We start from the raw sequence: 17,262 nt of genomic DNA, 5'->3' as shown, positions 1-17,262 counted from the left end.
CTCCCCTCTCTCTCCCCCCTCTCCCTCTCTCCCCCCTCCCTCCCTTCTCTCCCTCTCTCTCCCCTCTCTCTCCTCTCTCCCCTCTCTCTCTCCCTCTCTCCCCCCTCCGTTCTCTCCCTCTCTCTCCCCCCTCTCTCCTCTCTCCCCTCTCTCTCTCCTCTCTCTCCCTCTCTCTCTCCCCCTCCCCTTCTCTCCCTCTCTCCCCCTCTCCCCCTCTCTTCCCCTCTCACCCTCTCTCCCTCCCTTCTCTCCCTCTCTCTCCTCTCTCTCTCCCTCTCCCCCCTCTCCCCTCTCTCTCTCTCCCTCTCCCCCCCTCCCCCCCTCTCTCTCTCTGTCCCTCTCTCCCCTCTCTCTCCCCCTCCCTCTCCCCCTCTCTCTCTCCCCCCTCCCCCCTCTCTCCCCCCTCTCTCCTCTCCCCCTCTCTCTCTCTCCCCCCTCTCTCCCCTCTCTCTCCTCCTCTCTCCTCTCCCCCTCTCTCTCCCTCTCTCCCCTCTCTCTCCCCCTCTCCTCTCTCTCTCCCCCCTCTCCTCTCTCTCCCCTCTCTCCCCCTCTCTCCCCTTCTCTCTCCCACTTCTATTTACTCTCTCTCTGTCTCTTTCTCTCTCTCCCTCCTCTGTTTATCTCACTCTATCTCTCCCTGCTGTGTTTCTATCGCCCCATCTCCCCCTCCTCTATTTCTATCTCTCTCTTCCCCCTTTATTTACTCTCTCTCTCTCTCTCTCTCTCTCTCTGTTTCTCGCTGTCTCTGTCTTTCTCTCTCCCACTCCTCTATTTCTATCTCTCTATCTCTCCCTGCTGTGTTTCTCTCCCTCTGCTTCTTACTCTTCCTTTCTCACTTTGCTTTTTCTGCCCCTCTTTTACTCTCTCTCATTCTGTACTTTGGACTTTATTTCTCTTTCTCTGTCTCTTTTTCACTCTCTGTCCCTCTATCCCTTTCTCCCCCTTCTCTATCTCTTCTTCCTCTCTCCAACACTCCTATCCTCTCTTTCACCCTTTCTCCCCTCTCCCCCTCTCTCCCTCTCCCCACTCCTTCTTCCCTCTCTCAGCCTTCTTTTTGGTCCCTCTCATTCCTACTCTCTCCCTTTCTCGTGCCTCCTCTCTTCCCTACCCCCCTCTGCCTCTCAAACCCCCATCTGCCTTCCACCCTCCCTTCCTATTTCTGAGATCATGCTTGTTTATTTTTCCAGCTCACCTTTATTTTTTTAACCGTCGCAGGATGAGGGTTTCTACGCACAGCCAGCATAGATTTCCATTTTTTTGCCCTTGAAAGAGCCGGAGAGCTGTGTCCTGCACTGCTCCAGACTGTGCGGCTGCAGTGCCCCTGAAAATCACCATTGTCTTGGTAAAAGTGAGGGCAGGACACCGTTAAGGGACATCCACGTTACAGTAGGAGCACAGCAGGTAAGGATGGTTGATTCTATGTCCAGAGGATATTATTAAATCCAGTGGGACTTGTATCTGATTAGGGGGCGTCTTCTGTCCTGTCTGACTTCCCTTTCCAATTCTCTGACCCTCTGGTGCCCTCCTTCAGCTGGGGCAGAGGCCACTGACAGCGGCTCACCAGCCCTTCTCAATCTTTCAAGGTGCAGCCTATCAAAGATCCTTCTTCTCCCAGGGATAATGTCTTTGGAGCTTTTGTTGGAGTTTATGTAGTACTGGGTTTTTACGGGACAGGGTTGCTGGCCCCATTCTCAAGCCTCATCCTTTCACAGCCAGGCTTGGGACCATCCATGGGGAAGTTCTACTTGTGTCCTTGCCTATCTCTCTGCATTCTGCAACCATCTCTGTATCTGCCCTTTTCAGTACAGGCAACCCGGGTTCATTTCCCACCACTGCCTGCGAGGAGTTTGTATGTTCCCCCAGTGACTGCGCGTGGGTTTCCTCCGGGTGCTGTGGTTTCCTCCCACAGTTCAAAGGCATACTGGTTGGTAGGTTATTGGCCATTGTAAATTGTCCCATGGTTAGGTTGAGATTAAATCAGGGGATTGCTAGGTGGCGTGGCTCAAAGCCCAGAAGGGCTTATTCAGCACTGTATCTCAATAAAAAAATACTATAAAAACTAAAACTTCACACCATCTTAAATGCTTCTTCCCCCAGGCAGCTAGTTAGCCCCCAACCCTGCTCTATTGCTCCTGCCTCTACACGGTACTGTAAACACTTTAAGCCATTGTTTGTAATGCTATTTAGGTTGTAAATAGATGCTGGTATTTATGTATTTACGCACATTTTATTCCATATCTGTACGTTAACCTCTAATTTTATTAGTTTTTAAATATATTATTCTTTAATCTTTATAATTGTTGTTTTTGTTGCATGTCATGCCTTGACCATCACACCACTGCAAATTCCTAATTAATGTAATTATATCTGGTAAATAAAATTGATCCTTCATTCTTTTTATCTTTCTTCCTATATATCTCCCATATCTCTTCATCAGGCCATCTCCCTCCATTCAGCCATAAGCTCTCTGCCTCTAGCTCTACTTCTGTTGGGTCTTTTTTCAAAGACATTAGCCTGCCCATCTGCCTCTACCTTCCCCCTATACCCCTACGTCGGGCTGAAACTCTATTTCTCATCCAACCTGCCCTCTTCTCGAAGACTCTCCACTGTGAAACAATATACAAACAGAAGGGAGGTGTGAAATAATCGAAAAGAAACAAGTTTGGTTACCATGTGGAACTGAAAGATCAGCTTGGGTGGGACAAGAAGTCAAACATTAACAAATTCCTGTTTATAAGAAAGTTTTCACGCACTTGGGGACTCGTCGTCGTCGTGGTCGTGACTGAGACACGGACTGATAGAGCAGGTAGGAGTACTTTTTCTGATCTCCTTCAGTTCTGGTATCTTGATCATCTCTGATTTGAGTTGTTTTTGATCACTATCATTCTGTTAAATCTAAACTAAAAACAAAAGGGAAGGGGGTAAGAAAAGGCCCGTGACAGAGCGGGCGAGGGATCAAGGGAATGTCCTTGATTTCTGCACAGACAGCAATACCTCACTCAATTTTTCTTTGCATTCCTTTTGCGCTACTTGCTTAATTTAATTTTTTTATATATATCTATTATTGTAATTTATAATTATTTTAATTATTATGTACTACAATGTACTGCTGTTGCAAAACAGCAAATCTGACAACATATACTAGTAATATGAAACCTGATTCTGATACTGATTCAATGAAACACTGATACAATTCAAACACAGGAACTTGACCTGGGCGTCATTAAAACTTAAAATATTTTAACTTAGTAAACTTCACAGCATCTTAGAACTTCCTTCCCCCGGGGAGTTAATCTGATCCTCTATCTTTTAATCTCATGTACGAAAGACACTTTAAACCACCGTATATAATGCTATTTTATTGTAAATACACACTGGTATTTTTGTATTTATGCACATTTTATTCCAAATCTGTACTTTAACTTATTAATTCACTAACTTTTTAATATATAATTCTTTTTTATACAATCCATGATTTGTAATTGTTGAATGTTGCATTTTTTTGTTGCATACTGCCCGACACACCACAGCAAATTCCAAATTCATGTAAATGTATGCGGCAAATAAAGTTGACCTTTGATCCTTTAGAAGCCTGCCAAAATCCAGGGAAAATCTTTGGAATTTGAGCATTTGGAATTTTGATGTGGGTGATTGAGGAAAAGTGACAAGTCATGGAAGTATTTTTTCTTCATTTGGGTTAGGGTAGTTGTTCTATAACGATGGTGTTCACATACGTGATGCTCATAACTCACTGAAGGGGTTTAATAGTTCATGTTACAGGTTATATATAATCAAGGTCACCCTGGATACGATAAATTTGCCTATAAACTGTATTTTACTGCAGCAATAACAGGCAGGCTAACTGGAGGCAAACTGTGAGCAGGAAGGAACACAAACTGTGAATTAATATGCAATAGGTTTCAGTGAGGTCAGTTATCTCATTGAAACCGGTTGAATGTTGAAATATCTGGATAGTGTGGATGTGGGGAGGATGTTTCCTATTCTGGGGGAGTCTAAGAGGACACAGTCTCAGAATAGAAGGAACAGAGATGAGGAGGGTGGTGAATCTGTGGAAGGATTGATTAGTCAGGGTGTCAAAAGTTACAGAGAAAAGGCAGGAGAATAGGCTTGAGAGGGATAATAAATCAGCCATGATGGAATGGTGGAACAGACTAGGCTGAATAACCTTATTCTGCTCCTATGTCTTATGGTTTTAACATTGGATAGAGAGTGAGGGAGAGAGAAAGAAAGAGAGATTGAATAAACAATGACGTGATAAGGAGGAAGATTGAGAACAGAGATTGAGAGAGAGAGATTAATGGTCGAAAGGGAGTGACAGAGAGTGTGTGTCGATGGGGGGGCGAGGGGCGGGGAGAGTGAATAGAAGAGAACCTGGCAGAAAAAAGAGAAAATAATATTTGGAGGCTGACAGAGGGAAGCGGGGTGGGGGGGGGAGCGGGGGGTGGGTGGAGAGGAACAAAGGTAAATGGACAGGAAGAGTGGAAGAGGCAGAGAATGTGAGATGCATTTTAGAGAGGGATGTGGAGATACAAGTGAGGGAGAGAGGGAGCTTCAGAAATAAAAAGGAAGGCATTGGTTGGGATCAGCTCCTGAAACAAGGTCTTTGTAATGAGGAGACAGGTGAAAATGGCTGCTTCTCATTGGAAGGGCACCTTTTCTTGAGAGGTCACAGTGTCTTGTTGCTAACTCACTAATTTTTAACAAGGTTTTTTTTTTCTGGGGTTTCTTCCCCATACCTGAATGTCTGACTAACAGCTGATGTACCTCTGGTCTACAGATTTCTGCACAGCATGGAATTCACACCGGTGAGTAACGACACTGACGTCCAAAACCCCACAGTACTTGGGGATGAGAACCCATGGGAGAGAAGGGTGTGTGATCCCACTGTTTATTTTCACACCTTTAACTCCAATTTTCCTGTATTGATCTGATATTTTCCACCCATTTCAATCCCTAACTTTTCTCTTTCTTACTCTGAGTTTTCCTTTAATGTCTTTCCTTTCCTTCTCCCTCTCTCTCCAACCCCTTTCTCTCCAACCCCTCTCTTCCTCCAACCTCTCTCCCTCCAAACCCTCTAAATCAATTCCCTCTCTCTCCAACTTCTCTCCCTCCAAACCCTCTCCCTCTAAATCCTCTCCCTCCAACTCCTCTCCATCCAACTCCCTCTCCAACCATACTCCCTCCAACAATTCCCCCTCCAACCTTCTCCACAAACCTCTCTTTCTCCATCCCCTCCCGCTCTACACACTCCCTCCAATCACTCTCTCCAATCCCTCTCTCTCCAACACACTGTCTCCAACCAATCTCTCTAACCCCTCTCTCCGTCTAACCCCTCTCTCCCTCCAACCCCTCTCCCTCAAACCCCTCTCTCTCCAAACCTCTCTCTTTCTCGAACCACTCTCTCTCCAACCACTCTCTACAACTGTTCTCCCTCCAACCCCTCTCCCTAGAACCGCACTCCCTTTAACCCCTCTCTCTACAAAACCTCTCTCTTCCCTCTCTCTCTACACACCATCTCTCTAATCCCTCTCCCTCTCCCTCCATCCCCTCTGACTCCAACTCCTCTCCCTCCAAGCACTCTCTCTCCAACCCCTCTTTCTCAAACCACTCTCTCTCCAACCACTCTCCCTCCAATTCCTCTCCATCCCCTCTGACTCCATCTCCTCTCCCTCCAACTGCTCCCTCCAAAGTCTTTACACACACTCTCTCTCGAACCCCTCTCCTTCCAACTGCTCTCACCAACCCTTTTCCCCCCAACACCTCGCCCTGAAACCCTCTGTCCAACTCTTCTCTCTCCAACTCCTCTCTCTACAAATCTCTTTCCCTCAAACCCCTCTTTTACCAATCCCTCTCTCTCCAACCCCTCTCTCTTCTAACCCTTCCCTCCAACCCCTCTTCCACCAATCCCTCTTTCTCTACCCCTCTCTCTCCAACCGCTCTCTCTATAACCACACTCTCTACAAACACCTCTCCCTCAAACACTTCACTCTTTCCAGTTCCTGTCCCTCCAACCCTCCTCCCTCCAACCCCCTCTCCCCAACTACTCTCTCTCCAACCCCTTTCTCCAATCCCTCTCCCTCCAATCCCTCTCTCTAGAACCTCACTCTCTCCAACCCCTCTCCCTCTAACCCCTCTCCCTCCAATCCCTCTTTCCTGAACCCCACTTCCTTTAACCACCCTCCTTCCAAACCCTCTCCCTCCAAATCCTCTCCAGCCAATCCCTTTCTCTCCAACCACTCTCCCTCCAACCCCTCTCTGTCCAACCCCTTTCCCCCAACCCCTCTCTGTCCAATCCCTCTCCTTCCAATCCCTCTTCCTCCAAATCCTCTCTCTCCAATCTCTCTCCAACCCCTCTCTCTAGAACCCCTTTCCCTCCAACCTTTCTTGCTCCAACTTCTCTCCTTCCAACCCCTCTCTCTCCAACCTCTCTCTCTACACACTCTCCCTCCAACTCCACCTCACTCCCACCACTCTCCCTCCAACCCCTCTCTCTAGAACCCCTTTCCATCCAATCCCTCTCCCTCCAACCCCTTTCTGTCCAATCCCTCTCCCACCAATCCATTTCCTCCAACCCCCCTCTCCCTGCAACCCTTCTCTCTCCACACCCTCTCTCTCCAACCACCCTCTCTCTGTACCCTCTCTCTTCCTCTTCTTACTCTCACTCTTTGTCCTTTCTTCTCTGTACCTGTCTCTCACACTCTCTGTTTAACAATCCCCTAGCTCCCCTCACCCCTTCCTTCCTCTCTCCACCCAATCTCTTTCTTTCCCTTCTTGTCTATCCCTCTCTCCCTCTGTCTACCCCTCTCCAACTCTCAACCTTCACGCTCTCCAACAACCTCCTTTCTCCAAATCTTCCTCTCTCCCTATTTCTTCCTCTCTTTCTCTATCTCTCCTTCTCTCCTCCACTCCCTCTCTCACTCTCATTCTCTCTCTTCTGTCTCTCCACACCCCTCTGTCTCTGTTTCTGCATTGCTTTCCATCTCTTTTGTTCTCCCTCTCTCTCCTCCTCTCCACCCATCCTCTCTCTAACTCCTCCCTCCACTCTCACTTTTCCCCTTCTCTCTCTCTCTCCCTTCCACTATCCACTCATTTCTCCCATTCCCTAGTGTTCACCTTACATTTTCACTTTTTCACCTTCAGTCTCTGTGAACTCATGCCCTTTCTTCCTGGTTTAAACCATTGCCTTGCCCAGTGGCTCACTGCAGAGTACCACAGGGGAGACATTTTGGATACTCTGCTTAAGGCTAAAGGCTGAAGGTACCACCATAAGAGTCCAATTTCTCCTTCGCTTGGTTCTCTCTCTCTTTCTCACTCCTTCCTGCCTTCATATTTCTCCTTCTACCCATCCACTTCCTGGCTGACATCAGGGAATTGGGGGTTTCACACCTCTGCATAGCTGGAGGTGTTGTCCTCTGGGTAAGATTTCAAATCATCTCCCACCTTCCAGCTGAGAGGTCCCTCTGGCATTTGCCTTACGACCTATTGAGCAACCAGTACAACGCAGTACAAATGGGAGCCAGCCTCCCCTCCATGGACAAAGGTATTCGATACATCCCATTCCCTCACAGGAAAAGCCTTCCCCACCATTGATCACATCCACCTGAACTGCTGCCACAGGAAAGCAGCATCCATCATCAGGGACCCCACCATCCAGGCCATGCTCCCTTCTCACTGCTGCCATCAGGAAGGAAGTACAGGAGCCTCAGGACCCACACCACCAGGTTCAGGAACCCACACCACTAGGTTCTGAAACAGCTATAATACCTCAACCATCATGTTCTTGACCCAGACTCACCCCATCACTGAACTGTTCCCACAACCTATGGACTCATCTCATGTTCTCGATAGTTATTGCTTATTTATTTATTATTATTATTTTGTATTTGCAGTTTGTTGTCTTTTACACATTGATTATTTGTCTGCCCTGTTGGGAGTGGTCTTTCACTGATTCTACTATGGTTCTTGGATTTATTGAGTATGCCCACAAGAAAATGAATCTCAGGGTAGTATGTAGTGACATATATGTACTTGGATAATAAATATACTTTGAACTTGATCTTCTACCTGCCTCAGTAAAGTAGTCAATATAATCAAAGACCCCACCCACCTGGATGTTCTCTCTTCTCCCCTCTCCCATCAGGAAGAAGATACAAAAGCATTCACCATCAGGCTCATGGACAGCTTCTAACCCCCCGTTATCAGACTCTTGAATCGTTCCCGGGTACAATAAGATGGACTCTTGACCTCACAATCTACCTTGTTACGACCTTGCACCTTATTGCCCGCCTGCACTGCACCTTCTCAAAGTTCAAACTACATACACGTTGCCTGGGTGACGGGGTGGAGATACGTCTCTGCCAAAGGAGGTGTAAGGTACTCCTTCCCTCCGTTAACCTGCAGGTCACCCTTTCATCAGACAGAAAATACGAAAACCTAAAAGCACATACTACCAGGCTTAAGGACAGATACTATCCCGCTGTTATCAGACTCTTGAATGATGAAGAACTCAGTTCCAATCTACCTCGTTTGTGGGCCTTACACGTTATTTGTCTTCCTGCACTGCACCTCCTCTCTGACTACAACACAATACGCTGCAATCCAGTTTCCTTTTTTGCAATACTTTTGTTACTCTGAATGGAAGAATCTTCTGGATACATGCCAACTAAAGTTCGTTGCTGTATGTCAGTACTTGTGACAATAATAACCCAGTTTCCATTTACCAAACTGGGGGGGAGCTGGATGCCATAATCAGTCCCTGACATAGGCATAATCTTCCTGCTGTTTTCTGTTTTAACCTCAGATTTTCAGCATCTGCAGTTCTTAGATTTTCCGTGGGAAAGAATTCTCTTTAATCTCTTTGGCAAGGCTATTTAACCTGTTATTTATCTATTTATTTCTTCAGAGATTCAGCACAGAACAGGCCCTTCTAGCCCAGCTAGCCACACCATTTAGCAATTCATTGATTGAACCTTAGCTTAATCACAGGACAACAGAAGAGATTCAAAGATGTCTTAAAAGCCAACATGACATCAAGGAAGGAAACTCTGGCAAGCCATCATCTGAGAAGGAACAGCAACTTTCGAAGCCAACAGATGTGCAGAATTAGAAGAAAAGAGAAGAAAATGGAAAGAGAGGCAGCAACAACCAAAGCCCGATCTGCCATCTGGAACTACCTGTCCTGAATACGAAACAACTTTCAAAGCCAAGATTGGACTCATAAGCCAGTTGAGAGCCCATAAGTAGATCAACAGAACGAAGACCATCATCCTCGACCTTGAGGGATAGCCACCATGACGAATCACAGGACAATTCACAATGTCCAGTTAACCTACTAACCAGTAGGTCTTTTGAATGCGAGAGGAAATTGGAGTACCCGGTGGAAACCCACGCTGTCATGCAGAGGACACAAGTTCCTTACAGACGGCGCCAGAACTGAACTCTGAGCTCCGAGACCCTGAGCTGTGCTAACCCCCATGCTACTGTGGCTCTCTAATCTATGTCTCATGTCATCTTGTACACCTCTCATCTCCCTTCACTTCAAAGAGAAAAGCCCTAGCTCTCTCAAACCTTTCCCCATAATACAAATGTACATGATCTCTAATCCGTCAGTTTTCCAGAGTTCACTGTGCTGACCAGGACTGACCACAATGGCATCTCCTGGTTGTAAAAGATGCAGCTAAACCCCTTTGGTTTAAAACTCTGATCACTGATAAATGTGTTTATCATTGCCCATATACTGAGACACAGTAAAAAGCTTCGTTTTGCATACAAATCATTTCAAACCATCAGTACACTGAGGTACGGTTATACTGTAGAAAGAGGTGTTACACTTACAGAGAACATTCAGAGCAGGTAGACAAGTTTGTTTTGAATGCCATCCATACAAATCATTTCAAACCGTCAGTTCATAGAGATAGTGAGGTAGTAGAAAGGGAGAAGTTCAAAGTTCAAAGTAAATTTATAATCAAACTACATATATGTCACCATATACAACCCAGAGATTCATTTCCTTGCAGGCAATCACAGTAAATACAAAGAAAGAACAAGACAAAACAAGGAAAATATTAGTAATAGAAAATATGATCAATAAATATGAAGACTATGAGATGAAGAGTCCCTGAAAGTGAGTCATATGTTGTGGAAATAGTTCATTGTTGGAGTGGGTGAAGTTATCCCCACTGGTTCAAGAGCCTGATGGTTTCTGTAACTCCTTCCCGATGGCAGCAAGGAGAAGACAGCATTGGTCTGGGTGGTTGGGGTCCATGATGATGCATGCTACTTTCCTGCATCATCACTCCATGTAGAATGCCCAGTGGAGGAAAGGGCTTTACCCACGATGGACTGGGATATATCTACTATTCTTTGTAGGTTTTTCCGTTCAAAGACACTGGTGTTTCCATACCAGGCTGTGATGCAACAAGTCAAAATACTCTTTACTGCACACCTATGAAGTTTGTCAAAGTTTTAGATGACATGCTGGATTTTCGCCAACTTCTAAGAAAGTAGAGGTGCTGCCATGCCTTCTTTGTCATGGCGTTTATGTGCTGGATCCAAGACTGATCTTCTGAAATGATGACACCAAGGAATTCAGAGTTGCTGAAACTCTTCACCTCTGATTCCAGGATGAGGACTGGCTCATGGACTTCCAGTTCCCTCCTCTGAAGTCGATAATCAGCTCCTTGATCTTGCTGACATTGAGTGAGAGGTTGTTGTGGCACCACAGTCAGAATTTCAATCTCCCTCCTGTAAGCAATAACAGAATGAGAATATAGTGTTGCACTTCCCATTACAGAGTGAGTGCAGTGTAGGTAAGCAACAAGGTGCAAGGAACCAGTGAGGTAGATTGAGAGATCAAGAGCTATCATACAAGCGGTCCAGTCAATTATAAGAGCAGGGTAGAAGCTGTTCTTGAGCCTGATGGTGTGTGTTTTCAGGCTTTATATCCTCCTCCTGATGCGAGAGGTGAGAAAACCTTAGTAAGGCCTTTGACAAGGTCCCACTTGGCTGGCTGGTCAAGACGACAGTAAATTGGATTAGACATTAGCTTTGCGGAGAGTGGTGGCAGAAAGATCCCTCTCTGACTGCAGGCCTGTGACTAGTGGAGTGCCGCAGGGATCAGTGCTGGGTCCATTGTTGTTTGTCATGATCTGGATGATAATGTGGTTAATTGGATCAGAAAATCTGTGGATGACACAAAGATTGGGAGTGTAGTGGACAGCGACGAAGGCTATCAAAGCTTGCAGAGAGATCCAGACCGGCTGGAAAAAATGGCAGATGGAATTTAATGCAGACAAGTGTGAGGTGTTGCACTTTGGGAGGACTAACCAGGGTTGGTCTTACACAAAGAACAATGGTACTGAGGAGAGTGGTAGAACAGAGAGATCTGGGAATACAAATCCATATTTCCTTGAAAGTGGCATTACAGGTAGTTAGGATCATAAAGAGAGCTTTTGGAACATTGGCCTTCATAAACTAAAGTTTTGAGTACAGGAGTTGGGATGTGATGTTAAAATTGTATAAGACCTTGATGAGGCCTAATTTAGAGCACTGTGACCAGCCATGGTCACCTACGTACAGGAAGGATGTTAATAAGATTGAAAGAATACAGAGAAAATTTACAAGGATGTTGCTGGGACTTGAGGACCTGACTTACAGGGAAAGGCTGATTACATGAGGAGTTTATTCCCTGGAGTGCGGGAAAATGAGGGGAAATTTGATGAGGGGGTATAGATATGGTAAAAGTAAGCAGGTTTTTTTTCCACTGAAGTTGGGTGAGACTACAACCAGAGATCATGGGCTAGGGGTGAAAGGTGAAATGTTTAAGGGGAACATGGGAGGAACTTCTTCACTAGTATGGTGGTGACAGTGTGGAATGAGGTGCCAGAGGAAATGGTGGATGCAGGTTCAATTTCAACGTTTAAGAGAAATTTGGATGAGAATATGGGTGGGAGGGGTGTGGTCTAGGTGCAGGTCAATGGGACTAGACAGATTAATGGTTTGGCATGGATTAGATAGGTCAAAAGCCCTGTTTCTGAGCTGTGGTGTTCTATGACTCCGTGACTGAGAGAGAATGTCAGGTGTGGGTTGGGTCTTTACATTGGCTAGGCTGCAGGAAGGCTAGACAGAGCCCATGGAAGGGAGGCGGGTTCCCATGGTGGCTTGGGCTGTATCCACAGCTTGCTGTAACGAGGGTTATGAAAGAGTTACTGAAACATTTGCCTCTGTGTAGGTTACACTGTTGCTGTCCACACTCAGTGTCCTGTCCGCATCCAAGGTCGTCGTCGTACCAGAGAATTACAATATTTCGTTCCCCTGGTTTCTGACCAAGGTAAGAGATCTTTAACCACAGGGCAGCGGTCAAAGGGCTTACACGACACGGTGCTGAGGGCTTCAGGGCGGACACTGCCTTCTCATGGGTGGCAAATTGGCACATTGACAATCAGAGATAGACAGGCAGAGGCAGACAGGCGGACAGAGAGAGAGAGAGTCAGACAGGGAAACAGACACAGACAGAGATAGACAGACAGAGACAGACAGAGATAGACAAACAGAGACAGACAGGCGGACAAAGAGCAAGAGGAAGAGCCAAACAGACAGACAGACAGAACGACAGGGAGACAGACACAGACAGCGATAGACAGACAGAGAGAAAATACCTGTCTCATTCTACACCTATCTAATTTCAGATTGAGACCGTCACAACTGGGGATGTCAGACTCCGACTGGATGATGACTACAGCGGGACCTTTGGGATCGAGGACCAAACCTTTCTGTTCACCCGGAGGTCCTTCGATCGGGAAGAGCGGGGCGCATATGAGCTGCAGGTTCATGGGTGCTGGTGGGATACACTCAGTGCGCGGGATCTGGTGATGGGCCTTCCTGCAGTTCTCCATTTGCTACATCCAGAGAAGAGCCACTCTGCTGGTATAGGGAGGGTGGTTGTTTGCTGGAATTAGAAGCACCTTCTTCTCTTTCCCTCACCTTACCCCTGCCCATAACACACCCAGACACCAGCCAATTCTGATCAAAGTCAAAGTCGGGTTTATTGTCATCTGCACAAGTACACGTGTGCACAGGTGCAATGAAAAGTCAAAGTCGGGTTTATTGTCATCTGCACAAGTACACGTGTGCACAGGTGCAATGAAAACCTTCCTTGCAGCAGCATCACAGACACAGAGCATCAGATAAGCAACATTCACAAGAAACACAAATTAAACATCAATTCTACATGATTCTTACAAGAAAACATTTGAAGTTCTCCATTGGTTGGGTCGACCATTCATATTGCATCCTAGCCATCATATGCGAGTCAGGGCTGTGCAATATGGAGAGCAAGCTGTTGCCCAGTCAGCACATCCCCCCTCTCTGTGCAGCCGATGGATCCAAAGGAACAGCAGTGACCAGTATAGATCGGCACCAGGAGCATCGCAGGGGTTACCAGTCAGTGTTGAACTCAACATTAGGACTGCCTTAGGGACTCCAGCTCAGGATTATTCCTCAGGATTTACTCCTGAAGCCTTTCAGGTGAGTGGTTATAGCTGCAAGGCAGCAGAGGTTTGAGATCAGAGTTTTCCTTTTCCTTGATGAGTTGCCGACCGTGGCTGATGAGCCCCATCTGCCTGAAGTGATTGGTGTTAAGGGGCAATCATTGAAGCCAGTTACCTTTGCATCAGAATGATGGTGGCTGCCTTGAAGCCTGCAGGGACAGTGAATTATTTCAGAGTGATATTAAAAATGTCCATTAAGACCTCTGCTAGCTGGCTACACAGTATCTCAGCACCTGACTGGGTACAGGGTCTGGCCCTGTAGCTTTGCGTGGGTTTACCCTGGCGAGGGTTCACCTCACCTCGGCTGTGGCAAGACAGGGTGCCTGTTCCTCAGGAAGAGAGAAGGCTTTCCTCAACCTCACATCAATCAATTGGTCAAATCAGGCATAGAGGGTTTTCAGCCTACCAAGAAGGGAAGCATTGTTACCGCTGATGCACAAAGTGGACTTGTAATTGGTTATGGTTTGTATACTTGCCACATGCACCCTATGTCCCTGGTGTCAAAAGTGTGTCTGTGGATTTTCTGTGCATAGTCACGCCTTGCCTTCCTGATAACAGGGAGGACCGTGGCTCTTGCTGACCTTAGCGTCGTCCTAACTTGTGTAGAAATGGTTCCGCTGGGCTCAGTAGCTAAGCTACCCGTGAAGGCCAGGAGCTGGATTTGGTTGTCAGAGGCTATTTGAGACACTCACCATTGGGAACATTTAATAGCTTATCTGCTCATCTCCACCACAACCCCCAGTCACCCTCTCCCCACCACCCCCCTCTCCTAACAATGCCACCCTTAAGGAGCCAAGAAAATACTATCAGAACTAAAGAAAACAAAGCAACACACATAAAAAATGCTGGAGAACGCAGCAGGTCAAGCAGCATCTATAGGAAGAGGTACAGTCGATGTTTAAGGCCAAGACCCTTCATCAGGGCACCATCAGATAAGCAGCATCTGCAAAAAAAAAGCAAATTATACACAAATTATACAACATTTTTTCAAGGAAACACAATCAGAATGGAAAAAAAGACCATTTGGTGCAAAGTGATCAAAGTGGTCGCCGTGTTGCTAAACTGCAGTGATTAAGGTTGTATTGGTTGGTTCAAGAACTGAATGGTTCAGGGAAGTAGCTGTTCCTGAACCTGGTGATGGGGGACTTCAGGCTCCTGTACCTCCTGCCCGATGGCAGCTGTGAGAAGATGGCGTAGCCCTGGTGGTGGGGAATCCTTGATGATGGATGTTGCCTTCTGGTGGCAGCGCCTCCTGTAGATACTACCGATTTGGCACTCACTTATTTGTGGTAATATTTTGTTTTATGTGCTGTGTGTGAGAAACATCCTGTGAGTGCATTGTGATCTGGAGGAACATTGTCTCGTTTGGTTGTGTATATGTATAGTCAGATGACAATAAACTTGACCTTGAACTTGGTGGGGAGGGATGTGCCCATGATGTACTGGGCAGAGTCCTCTACTCTCTCTGCTTCTTACATCCCAGCATATTGGAATTGCTATACCTGACCAAGGTGCAGCCAGTCAGGATACCTTGAACAGTACACCTGCAGGTGTTTGTTACAGTTCCTGAGCGTCTGGGTGAATGTTGCACAAACTTCACAGGCAGGCAAGCAATGCAAGCTTTCACTTCTGAAGCAGGACGTTGACCCAAAGTGTCAACAGTTCCTCCTGCACCCACCCCACTTTCTGATGTTGCACAACATGCCGAGTTCCACCAGCAGATTGCTTGTTGCTCCAGATTCCCACGTCTGGTGTCTCCGAGCGGAGACATTGAGTCTCACTTGGTTTCACTTCCAATGTGAAGTGGTTGGTGTCACAGTGACCCAGTTGAGCAGGTGGATAGCGTAGTGGTTAGCACAGCACTTTACAGCGTCGCTGACCCAGGCCAAATTCCACCACGCTATCTGTAAGGAGTTTGTATGTTCTCCCAGTGACTGGATGCCCCAGTTCGAACTCTACACCCTGAGCTTTAATAGTGTCCCACTAACCATTATGCTACAGTGGTGCCCCAGAAGATGAGCCTTACTCGTCCCATGTTCATCGAAACATCAAAACATCCAGTGACATGCATCGTTTGTATCAATGACCAGCACACTCCGAGGATGTGCTAGGGGCAGCCTGCAAGTGTTGTCATTTGTCTGGTGCCAACATAGCGTGCCCACAACTCTCTAACTCTAACCCATACGTCTTTGGAATGTGGGAGGAGACTGGAACATCCAGAGAAATCCCATATGGTCATGGGCTGAACATGTCCACTCATTACAGACAGCGGTGGGAATTGAACCCAGGACCCTGAACACTGGATACTGCACTAACCACTCCGCTACCCTGTAGCCCTTCCATGTATCTTCCCTACAACAGGATGATCAGACTGCACACAATACTCCAAATTAGAACCAGGTTTAATATCTCTGGCATTGTCGTGAAACTGAGCTTGAAGACCCACTACTACAGTCGTGTGTCCTTCCTGGGAACATGTCTTTGCCATCAGCTTGTACCACATGGGTTCCAGATTTGTTTTCAAGCTTCTCGATTTGGACCCTCTGAGGACCCCAGGTACTCGCAATCAATTGACTGCTTCTTCCGCTGCTGCTCCCACTGCGTTCTACGCGCCAGGCTTTCCACCATGAGGAGGTACCTGGTGCCCACTGTCACTTCCACAACTCCTGAATTCTCTCTCCACCGCCTGTAATGGACCTGTATGCTCCTCTTTATGCTCTACCGGATCCGTGACTTTCTCACATCCTGCAAGGACCAGAAGATCGCCCTTCTGCAGATCACAGAACCTGTTGACTCCGACGCCGGCAGGCCTGGATGCCTCCAGACCCCGATCCCTGCTGCTGACCCGAATGGCTCCTAATGATCCAGAGCAGATTTGTAACCCGGACTCCACCGCCATCAATGCGGGTTCCAAAGGCCTCGGACACTTATGAAGTGCAGAATCCGCTACCTTCAACTCCGACTCCGGCCTAGACCTCCAGGCCAGGCCTTCATGCGCTGCCACTGGAACTCCCATCTCCCCTTCCCCCACCGCCATTCCACAAACCCGTCTATCTCAGATCCCATGGCCAGCTCTTGGGCCCTTGGAAATTCCATCTTTCTCTCATCCCACCATCTCTGAACATCCCAAACCTCTCTTCTCCTCAGGTACCACCAACCCTCTTTCCCCCCTCCGATCCCAGCTCTCATCCATGCCAGGTCTTCGCCATTCCCTCCGACCTTCCCCTCTCCGAGACAGAAGGTTCTGTCCTCAGTAAGGGCCTCATTTTTTGTTCCCCTGAGCCCACACCTCAGTCAGTTCTGTGCTCGCCATGACGCTGAGCTCTTCTTCCACCGCCTCCATCTCGGAGCCTATTTCTTTGGCAAGGACTCCCCACCGTGCACCAATGACCCCTTCTCCATCTTCATCCCTCCTCCTCTTCCTGGACACCCCGCCCTGGTCTTCTGCCTGTTCTGGACCTTTTCATTGCCAACTGCTGAAGGGATATTAAGTATCCAGACTTTAACACTCCTCTCTCCTATTCCATCCTCACTCCTTTCAAATGCTCTGCACTCCACTTCCTCTGCACCAGTCCTAACCTCACCATCAAACCCGCAGATAGGGGAGGTGCTGTAGTAATCTGGCAGACTGACCTCCATCTTGCTGAGGCCCAGTGCCAACTCTGACACCTCCTCTTACTTACCCCTCGAAAAG

The 17,262-nt window shown here is 47.2% G+C and overlaps 1 protein-coding gene across 3 annotated transcripts in view; it reads left to right on the top strand.

Annotated features, from left to right (window-relative positions):
- The first annotated feature begins 2,727 nt into the window (after positions 1 to 2,727).
- LOC134356558 (cadherin-16-like) overlaps positions 2,728 to 17,262 on the top strand; it is an 84,614-nt gene continuing 70,079 nt past the window's right edge. Inside the window, exons 1-4 of one of the 3 annotated variants that reach the window (XM_063067524.1) lie at positions 2,728 to 2,806; positions 4,799 to 4,826; positions 12,251 to 12,349; positions 12,708 to 12,845. In XM_063067524.1, coding sequence (XP_062923594.1) covers positions 4,812 to 4,826; positions 12,251 to 12,349; positions 12,708 to 12,845 — 252 coding nt within the window. In that variant the 5' untranslated portion in view covers positions 2,728 to 2,806; positions 4,799 to 4,811. Of the gene's footprint in view, positions 2,810 to 4,798; positions 4,893 to 12,250; positions 12,350 to 12,707; positions 12,846 to 17,262 lie in introns of those variants that run through there. The other 2 variants (XM_063067525.1, XM_063067523.1) reach the window with 2 other exon arrangements.

The sequence above is a fragment of the Mobula hypostoma genome, chromosome 14 (assembly GCF_963921235.1).
Source record: "Mobula hypostoma chromosome 14, sMobHyp1.1, whole genome shotgun sequence".
Classification (NCBI taxonomy): domain Eukaryota; kingdom Metazoa; phylum Chordata; class Chondrichthyes; order Myliobatiformes; family Myliobatidae; genus Mobula; species Mobula hypostoma.
Note: the sequence above shows the minus strand (reverse complement) of the source record. Positions and strands in the feature narration are given on the sequence as shown.